General features: G+C 33.9%; 1 protein-coding gene and 1 long non-coding RNA gene across 3 annotated transcripts in view; both read left to right on the top strand.

The window, feature by feature from the left end:
* Sgcz (sarcoglycan zeta) overlaps positions 1-10,713 on the top strand; it is a 1,052,781-nt gene that overhangs the window by 950,276 nt on the left and 91,792 nt on the right. For both annotated transcript variants that reach the window (XM_031339561.1, XM_031339560.1), the window contains exon 4: positions 1,517-1,604. In XM_031339561.1, coding sequence (XP_031195421.1) covers positions 1,517-1,604 — 88 coding nt within the window. The remainder of the gene's footprint in view (positions 1-1,516; positions 1,605-10,713) is intronic.
* LOC116069171 overlaps positions 5,408-10,713 on the top strand; it is a 27,009-nt gene continuing 21,703 nt past the window's right edge. Inside the window, exons 1-2 of the long non-coding RNA XR_004109884.1 lie at positions 5,408-5,450; positions 7,590-7,667. This is a non-coding gene — a long non-coding RNA (uncharacterized LOC116069171). The remainder of the gene's footprint in view (positions 5,451-7,589; positions 7,668-10,713) is intronic.

Here is a 10,713-nt window from a genome sequence, read left to right as displayed (position 1 = left end):
CAGTTGTTCTAAAACTCTTCAAGCAGCATGGCTGGTTCCAGCTTCCTCTAGGCAGATGGTGTGGTCTTAGAGTCTTTTCAGCAGCTTATCTTCTTTGAGATTTCTTTGCAGCTCAGTTCAATCATCCAAGTAGGACTCTCAGCTTTTATTGTTTACAGGTAGAGACTGATTGCTGTAGATGCTCCATCATATGGCATTGAAAATGGAGCACTCTAGCTTCACCCCTACTAGGTAACCTTCATACCGATTGAAGATACTGTACACATTATCACAAGAGAAAATTGATCAACAATCTCAACAACTTATGAATCCTGCAAACCATAACCACCACCTATATGCTTATTGGTACAATGGTTTCAAGAGTGATAAGGAAATAAAAAATTATTTTTATAAGTGTTTTTGACTTATGATCCACTTTATGCAGTAGAATCCATATCTGATATTATTGGTGAGGCCACTGTGAAGGTCATGAGCCCTACAGAACACACAATACTATTTTATTCTAATGAAACACAGAAGAAAAATGACATTTGTTGGCATATTACCATACACATAGATGTGTATCACTCAACACTCACCAGATTGGCTTCTTGCCCTGGAAAATGGTAATTTATAGAGTCACACACCTGGGCAATGAGCAGAAAATGAGAGACTTTGAAATGCTTAGCCCTGAATGGGATATTTTTAACATATGCCTGCCCTCAAGGCATCTAATTGAATACATAAAATAATCAAAAAGAAAAAAATACAAACAAACAAACAACACTTCAGGAATCCAACTTGAACAACTTGTACTTCCTTGCCTCAGCCTCTGTACAATTCACAGAACATTCCCATATGGGAAGATTAACAGGTTATTAAAGAATACATTAATTAATATTTAGGCTTTTTAACTTAATCAACAAATAGCAAATACTGTTTGCTCTAGGAAAAATAATGGATGTGCAGCTGTGTAAACCTGATTGCCAGACTTTCTTCTTTTTGGACACAATTAGGTAAAATACAAGAAGATAAAGATGAATATACAAAACAAGACAAGTAAACTGTCCATGTGAAAGGTGCTTTGTTATATTTTCGATGTGGATAGAAAATTTATGAGCTGAGTCAACCAGTGTTTATAGTGATCAGAGGAGAAAGAGTTGAGGGAATATTATTTAATAATAAAGTCTGAAGGTTTCCTACACATTCTCCACTGAATTCCCCAGTGAAACTGGATGGAGTATCTGTACCAGGAAACATACATGTCCTTAAGATAGGCTACTTTCCATACACTTGGTTAAGAGCCATCAGGAGAATTGAAATCATTGCCATCAAGTGGTCAATGTCTAGATATAAACATAGAGGCTTTCCATTCTACTGTAAATTATTTCAAGACACTATCTTTTTATCCAGTTCAAACAAATGTTAACGCAATTGCATATTGATTGATTGAGATAACATGCCCAGAGTGATTTCACTTGTTCTGACTACAATTGTGCTTTTGTTTGATTGTCTTTGTTTCATACATATTTCTTAGGACAGTCCATTGGTCTTACAGTCTGACAGAAATGTAACAGTGAATGCAAGAAACCACATGGGGCAGCTCACTGGACAGCTGACAGTCGGTGAGTGTTTGGAGGTAAAGTTTGCTCATTCTGTCTTTTATATTCTATGGTCAAGTTGAAAACTATGTAGCTGTGCTACTTCTTTAACACATAGGCAGGTCTGTCATTGCAGCCAGTTGACTTGCACCTGATCTAATGTGGCCCCAAATTAGTTATGATTTCCAAAACTGAGTGGATATTAATCAGTATGTTACAGTGGGTCCAAATTACACTGACTATGGTAATCATTATCTCTAAATTTAAAAATGTAAAAGTTTTCCCTAAAATACTTTCATGGTCTATCAAAATAGATTTAGAAAACACATGAGGTGGTATGACAGCTTGATGTGACACGATGTCTATGTATCTTTATTTTAGGAGAATAATTTTCTGATGAGAGAGATTATACACACAAAAGCACACACAATTTTATTGTAGTAAATGTCAGTACCTTCAGTTTTTAACAAAGCTCTTTGTTGAGATTATGTCTGAAGGATTTAGTAATTGGAGTACAAATTAAAGAAAAACATATGAGTATTTTGTTTGCTTACTTCCTTTGTTTTCTAAAATAGGATGTCATATAAACTAGACTGGCCTCAAACTGACTATGCAGCTGAGGACAACCTTACCCTTCTGATCCTCTTGACTGCCTCCCCAGATGCTGTGCTTACACTGCACACATGTCAATAGTATGGATTGACCCAGAGGCTTCCTGCCAACTAGCAAACACTCTACCAAGAAACATCCTCAGCCCTATTGGATTTTACTATTATCAAATAAATGTTAACTATTGACACTTATCATAACAACATGTGTAAATATTTTACTCAATCTTTAATACAGAAAAAGGGCAAAGTAAAAGTCATTTGTAACTGAAATTATATATACTTGATATTCACATAATGCTAAATATTTGATATTATATATATGTATATATAAGTGCATATATACACATATATATATATATATATATGGTCTGTAATACAATTACAGGATACTGTCATTTGTTAACTTGTTTGACCCCATTGAGCCTATTTTCTGCATTTCAGAATTTATCTACATCTTTTATAATATGTATGGTATATATACAGTACAAAAGGAAAAATTTTTAAGATTGAGGAATGAATTACTCTCTTTAGCAATAAATTAATAATATTCCTTAAAACTATATGTTTTCACTATGTTTAATTTAATTTTATGAATATGATAGTCACTTATGCGACATGTATAACTAAGAATGTTAATTGTGTGTCCCTCCTTTATGGAAATATATGTTGATAAATTATAAGTTTTAATTAAGCTAAAAGGTTTAGTTTGTCAGTAGATAGCTGTTCATTATCAAACTACATATTTTGTCATAAAATTATTGTTTTTTTATAAAAGGAGGACTAAAATAAATTTACTAAACTTTCAGGAATGAAATATTTCTACGTATGCATGAGCATGCCAGAGTTCTCAAGCTCTCGTTGTTTAATTCAACAGCAATTTGGAACTGTTTCAGAGTAGTGTAAGCTGGCATGAAGAACTAGGAGGTTTTCCAAGTCAAAATTTACTCATACTTAAGTACTCCTAGTAACATAGGATCTTATATTGTGTTTAGTTTGCCATAGCTGAAGTAGTTCTTAGTGGAACTATCAACAGATAAGTTTAAAACACAGAGACTATATTGCAAAAATATACTGTCAAACAACAGTTATAAAATTCCTGCCTGCAGCATGAAACAGCAATTTGATTACAGGGCGTGTAGACAGATGCCATCTGCATTTCATTTTATGCAGGAAATATAAAGGATATATTTTGCTTGCATTTTAGCCATTCTAGAAAACTTTGTCAATGTAATATTGATATTATTCAAATGAGAAAAAAGAGAAAAAGAGAGGGAAATGTAGTTTAACTTTAATGAATACATCATAGCCAATTATTTCTGTGATTAGAAATACATCTAAAGTAAGAAAACTAGAAGTGAAAACGGGGGGCTTGGGCACTGTTGTTGACTCCCATATTTTTTTATTCCTTTGTAACTGTCAATAAAAAAATAAAAAGCACATTAACTATAGAGTGGGTAATAATATATTAAATCATTCGGTACATCTAGGTGTTTTGAGACACCCTCTTAATCCGACCACATGGGCAATTGAAGCAAGCAGATGTCTGTGAGCTTCAGGCGGCCCCTGTCTGCATAGTGAATTCCTGGTCATCTAGGACTACCCTGTGATAACTTTTCTTAGATACAGATTTATATGTTAGAAGTCAAAGTGTATCTAGATATCAAACATTTCAGTGAGCTCTAAGAAAACAACTTACCTCCCTTAGAGATCAAGTTTACCTTTTTCTAAAATAGGCACGAGACTTAATTTGAATGCTTCTAGGAAAAATGGGAATGCCTTTGGTGTCCTTAAGTGAGAGGTCATAGTTCTATGTTGAATGTGTCATAATTTTGGTGTTGGTGATTGGAAATATAATCACTTGTATTATAATGCACTGATATTCTGTGAACAGTTCCATGATGACTTTCTAATACATCATCTTTCTCATGGTAGTTAAGATAAATGGGGTGCATCATGACTGTTGCCAAGTATCTATCATGGGTAACAGATATTAAATAGTTTTTCCAGATTTTATCATTCTAATGTATTGGAGAAGAAAACTTACCTCATTAGCAGCTATTTGTTCCATTATGTCCTTCAAAATGCTGTTTAAGAGCTATGAACAAAGCAAAAGCTTGTTTACCTTGAGAGTTTCTCCTTCATTACAAGCCAACTTTCTTTTTTAGTTCATGTAAAAATAGACTTGTATATAACCCAAAGATGTGACATGTGCAGCATGTGAATTTTAACACTGTTTTTCTACATTTGAAATAAAAACCAAACTATTCCCCTCACATAAATGCATAGGAAATCCCATATACTTAAACTTGAATGTATAAATGTATGTATAGATACATATGCTTTATTTTTATTGGACATTTTATTCATTTACCTTTCAAATGTTATCCCTTTCCCATCCCTCCTGGAAATCCCCTATCCCATTCCTCCCTCCTGCTATCCCATCCACCCACTCCCACCTCACCTCCTGGCATCCCCCTACACTGGGGTATCAAGCCTTCATAAGACCAAGGGTCTCTCCTTCCTTTGATGACCAACAAGGTCATCCTCTGCTACATATGTGGCTGGAGCCATGGGTCCCTCCATGTGTACTCTATGGTTGGTGGTCTAGTCCCTGGGAGCTCAGGGGTGTCTGGTTGGTTGATATTGTTGTTCTTCATATGAATTGTAAACCTCTTCAGCTCCTTCAGTCCTTTCTCTAGCTCCTCCATTGGGGACCCTGTGCTCAGTCCAATGGTTGGCTATGAGCATCTGTCCCTTTATTTGCAGGCTCTGGCAGAACCTCTCAAGAGAAAGCTATATCAGGCTCCTGTCAGCAAGGACTTCTTGGCATCTGCCATAGTGTTTGGGTTTGGTGTCTATATGTGGAATAGATCCTCAGATGGGGCAGTCTCAGGATGGCCTTTCCTTCAGTCTCTGCTCCATACTTTGTCTCTGTATCTTCTTGCATGGGGATTTTGTTCCCCCTTCTAAGAAGGACTGAAATGTGCTTTAGATATACTTAATCAAATCTTTTTAAACTTTGGTAGTCTATTTAATATCAGAGTTTGTCCATCATATCTATAATTCTGATTTGTCATGACCATTCTAAATTTGGAGGAGATAAAGGAACTTAAGTTTCTTCCTCCAAAATTCTGTTCTTAGAATAAATCTGAAAAAAAAAAAAGAATGAGATTGTTGTTGAGAATTTTAAAGAGAGCATAACATCCCCAGAGGTCAGCCTCCTTGAAGAAAAACTACAACTTTCTAAAACAAGACCCAGGTCAACATCTTCTAGTGTTTGATTTATATTTGTTATCAAAGCACTTATTTTTACATAGGAAAAAATATTGTGCGGTAATCATATTATCCTGATAATATTATTCGTAATTTTCTTTCAAATAATGTAAATTAAGCTCTCAACTATCTTTGTAAAACATATTTGATACTCTTAAGAAGGCTCTAAATGTATTATATAGAATAGAGGTCATTTCACTGTGGTAGTGTAATACAATTATAAATTTTAGTTTTTAGTATAAAATTTGTAATTGATGGTTCAATAATGGGGTTCATTAATATGTACATATATGTATATGCACATAACAAGTAATGAAAATAGTTCATGATTTAATAGAGAGCAAGAAGCAGTATAAATGAGATTTTAAAGACAGAAAAGGGTAGAAAAATATGTAATTATAAAATCTCACAAACAAAAAATTCAAATGCCACATATCTTGAGATATCATGAAGAGAGTTACCTTTGATTTTTATAATAACCCCATCTTTAATGTAATAGGTTTAAGTACATTTAAAATTACTTTAAAGATAGAAACTTTGATTTCAGCTAATGGTTGCTTTTTAATACAACATAGCTAATAAAATTTAGGTGTCAGAAATGAATTGTTTCATTTTTATACTATAGAATCTTTTATAATATACATTTTATACTTCCACTGTCAAAATACTTCTATCAAATATTCTTTGTTTCTTTTCCAAGTGCTATGATAAAATAGCCTTAGAAAAGTAACTCAATGGAAGTCAAAGTTGGCCTGTCATTGCCAGGCTGTCAAGGCACCAATATTGTGAAGCAGGTGGCCATGTCACATCTGTGTATGGAAATGAGCTCAATAAATTCATTGTATTAGTTCCAGGCCTGACTTCTCTGCTTTCTCTCTATGTAGTCAAGTACCTTCTTAGGGAACAGTGTCATCTAAGTCATTATAATCCCTGTGATTTCCCACAGACATGACTTAAGGTCTATCTCAACAGATTCTTGCCAAATGCACCATTAATAGTAACAATCATAAAAGGTAGGGTGAAGGAAACTTGATCTTCATCCTCATGTGATTTTGTCCATTATATACGATGGATACAAATAGGAGGATAAATTGAAACATCTAGCAAAGAATTTCAATGTGTAGAACTTGTTTATAAATATTAAAATTATGAGGTAGCCTCCTTTTACTTGAATTTCAGTGGTGACTGTTAAAGAACTTGAATGGCTGTTTGTATAGTTATGAATCTTAGGCATAGTGATAATTCCTGGCATACCAAGTCCACTTCATTATCTGAGTAAAACAATAAAGGTATTTGGGAATAAGAACTGGAATGCCATTCTTAGTATTTACTTCTAAAGTGTACTTTAAAACCACAATCCTGTGCTTCACAGCATTCAACATTTAACTCTTCTTCTCTTTATTTAATTTTCAGACAATTTGGAAAAATGAATTCAAAATGAATTAGCTCTGGCCACTGCTAGTGTTAGTATCAAGGATTATTTACTCATGTTCTGTATTATTAACTTCCAATTAATAAAATGCAGTGGTATAAAAAGTTGCATTACAACCCTAATTTCAGTCAATCTCCTCAGCCTCAGTTACTTGTAATTATTGTGTGGTTTAGTCATGAGTGTGTTAATATGCCTGATTCTAAGCAATAAGAATAACTACATGCCATTCGCAAGATAGTTTAAAAAGTGATACATCTTTTTACTACAGTTTCCTTCCTTTCCTATTTCTTCTTTCCTTTTCATGTCTGTCTGTCTTCCAGCTTATGCTTGTAGGCATAAATATAAATACTATGATTATGGTGGTAGTTAACTCTTATGGCAGTGTTGATTTTTGAGGATTCGGAGGACGAGAGATTCTTGCCTTGTCTATCCTGGGAGACTTGAGAGGGAACCCAAAGTCAGAAGACAGGAATAACAACTCACTAGGTATAGAGGTTCAAGATATAAATTCACTGAAATTGGAAATCATGTGTGAATAGGTAGATTTATCACTAATTATAATACTAGAAATAAATTCCTATGATATATGTCATATATCAAGATGTTCCAGAGAGCAATTTCTAGTTTTAAAGGGAATGTAGTTTAACAATTAGTTGTATTTAGCCAGGTAAATTCTCTTTATGTGACTCCTAGACGCAGGAAGCAAGTCTCCTGGCATCCATGCACATAATACACCTCCTACAGCAGATGAAGAATCTTCGACGGATTATGGTATGTTTTATGTATACGCTAGTGATTAAAAATTTCAATAGGTCTACATATAAATGATTCTGAATACTTGGCCAAAACCCTAAGCAGTCCTTATGGACAAAATAACTATATTTTCCTAGACTATCTCAGTGGCTGTTCACTACTACTTTAAAAGTTATTTTTATTTTGGCATGAGAAATTTGTCTGATGAACCTTCTGACTACTACATTCCTCATTATTTAGAGTTCCTAACAAAAATGACATTGTCTTTTCCACACATCTTAGGTTTTTTTTTATTTTCACACATGCAGAATTTTAAAATTAAGATGGTAAAGAAAAGGTAAGAAAGCCAACATCCTAGATAACCTATTTTTCTTCAACTCTTGGCTCTTAATGAAGATTTTAATTGAAATTTAATCCACAGAATATCTCAAGTAGTCCAATTAACGTTTTGTGTGTCACTACTAAACATCAGCATGTTTTATTCCTAGATGAATGGAGAAAAATGTAGATGAGGGTTGTATAATAAATATTTAAAGACCCATAGAGTGACATGCAATCTAGTGTTAAAGCAATTACCATGAACACCTGGGAATCATTTAATTGACTGCAGATGGTGTAGGACAGGCACAAAGTAGAAGGTTACATATTACTCTCACATAGGAAATTTATGGTTTTTGTCATTGGCTTATTTTCATTTGACTTAGATATATTGGAACAGTCTTGAGCAAATTAATAGGAATGGATATTTTCTATGAAATAAGCTATGAAAATCTTTGAGAATAGACCAAAAGTGAAAAGAAACCCTCTCCGGTTTAATGCTACGTGTTAATTTTAAGTGATTAATGGGTTGTTGATTTTGATCATTATTAATTGTTTAATTAACTCATTAATATTAGTTAAGTTGATATGAATTGGTTTAATATTAATTAATCATTCTGGAAAAGTTGTAAGTGGAAACAGATGCCTATTATATTCAAGAGTAAGATGATAGAATTAGAAATTAGGATGCTTAATTTAAGTAACTCAAAGAAAAGGCGCTGACATTCAGATTTTGAAAAGTTTAAAAGGAGAATACTGAACACATGTTTCTTGTTTGAATTAATATTATCTGAAATATATTTCTGTAATTGAATTTTCAGTCTTGGGTGTTGTCTTTAATAGAAAATTGTTTGGAAATTCAGTTAATAGAGAACAAAATAAGTATATATGAATGCTAGCACCCTTATATATGAGTAAAAAGAAATATAACAGAACATTATATGAACACTGAAAAATACTTATTTCTAATTGTATTACTATTTTAAAACAGGAGAAATAGGCTGTCCCAAGTATTTGTTTAATTATCCCCTTTTTTTAAATAATGAAAGCACACATTTTCTTTTTCCTGCCAAAGTTGGACACAAACAATTTGGGCAGTCACTTTTCAAGCTCTGCCTGCTGTCTTTTCAGGTTCCCTGAACCCTTGTCTGAGATCTGCCACTGCAGATCTGTTAGCCTAGCTCTGCTAAGAATGATGGGTGTAAATCTGCTAAAGACCGTTCTGGAAGGAACTGACCTCTGCTTCACAAGGTCAACAGTGAACAATCTGAGAAAATAGTGCATCCTCTTATGTCAATAGATGGCCATGCTTTCACTGATAGAAAATAGTCTGAAATTACCCTCTTTTCAGACAGAATATATCCTTTAACATATAGCCTGCTGTAATCTGTCATTCTCAAAGGAGTAAATTGACTGTTTGGGAATAAGGGCAAATGGAGCAAGTGATAAATGGTACTTCCTTAAGAAGTCATCATATAAATTGCACATTACTCCAAATTACCAGTATCTGTGGATGGATGCCAGTACCCTTAAATATGAGTAAAATCAAATAAACTTCCAACTTCCAACAGCAGAGTATAATGCTAGAACACTTGTTTAACAAGGGCATTGCCCTAGGTTTGATTCTGGTACCTCAAAAAAAAAAAAGATTTTCAATTAATTTGAATATATATAATCTAACTAATTGTCTCTAAAGTTATAATGTTGAAGAAATGGCTGGATAAATAACTACTTTGCTAACTCTGTGACAATAGACCAGTTTATTTAAAGGATGATTATAGCTTAATAGAAACTTGCTTGGAAATTCCATTAAATGAAAATAAAATTCACAAGAATATGATTATACATATATATGGAACTGAGTAAACTTTGGAATGTACCCTCAGGATTCTTCCCTTCTAAATAACTAGATACCAAGGCTAATTGACAATTAGGAAGAGGGAGATAGGACTTGGGGAGTGAATGCAACTTATATTATTTTGCAGAAGCTGTTCTCTAATAGTTTATTATTCTTTTTATTTAAGATTTTTTTCTCTTTTTTTTCTTTCTTTTTTTGGTTTTTGAGACACGATTTCCCTGTGTAGCCCTGGCGGTCCTGTCTATAGACCAGGTTGGCCTTGAACTCAGAAATCTGCCTGCCTCTGCCTCCCAAGTGCTGTGATTAAAATGTGCCTGGCTTTAAGATTTTTTCAAATTACCATATATGTGTATATGTTTGTAAGAGTGTATGACATGTGTGTGCATTTCTGAAGAAGCCTGGGGATATATAGAAGCTCCTACTTCTGGAGGTACAGGGAGCTGTCAGACCCCAGGTGTAGGTGTAAGGAACCCAGTGTGGATCCTCTTCTAGAGACACAGATGATCTAAGCCTCTGAATCGTCTTTTCAGTCTGTTCCTATGAGTAGCGTTACAGAATTTTCAAGTCAAATATTATGCATATCAGAAGAATGGATGACATTTGGACTAGAAAACAGATCAGAGGAAGAAGAGAAAAGGGAACAATTCATGTCTCCTCTTATTTGCCTTTTATTATGTATTTATAATACATAGTTCATAATAATGAAGCAGCATTATAAAGTTCTCTTCTGACTTTCTAAGATTTAAGGTGTTGTTCCCCTTCCATTTGCAATGTATGTAGTACTGAAAATCAAACCCAGGACCTTCTTCATGGAAGGCAATCATTCCATCTCTGATCTACAATACCAGCAACTGGCAGCAGCTGCTCCTCCTCCTCCTCCTCCTCCTC

Source organism: Mastomys coucha, unplaced genomic scaffold (genome assembly GCF_008632895.1).
Source record: "Mastomys coucha isolate ucsf_1 unplaced genomic scaffold, UCSF_Mcou_1 pScaffold22, whole genome shotgun sequence".
In the NCBI taxonomy this organism is placed as follows: Eukaryota; Metazoa; Chordata; class Mammalia; order Rodentia; family Muridae; genus Mastomys; species Mastomys coucha.
Note: the sequence above shows the minus strand (reverse complement) of the source record. Positions and strands in the feature narration are given on the sequence as shown.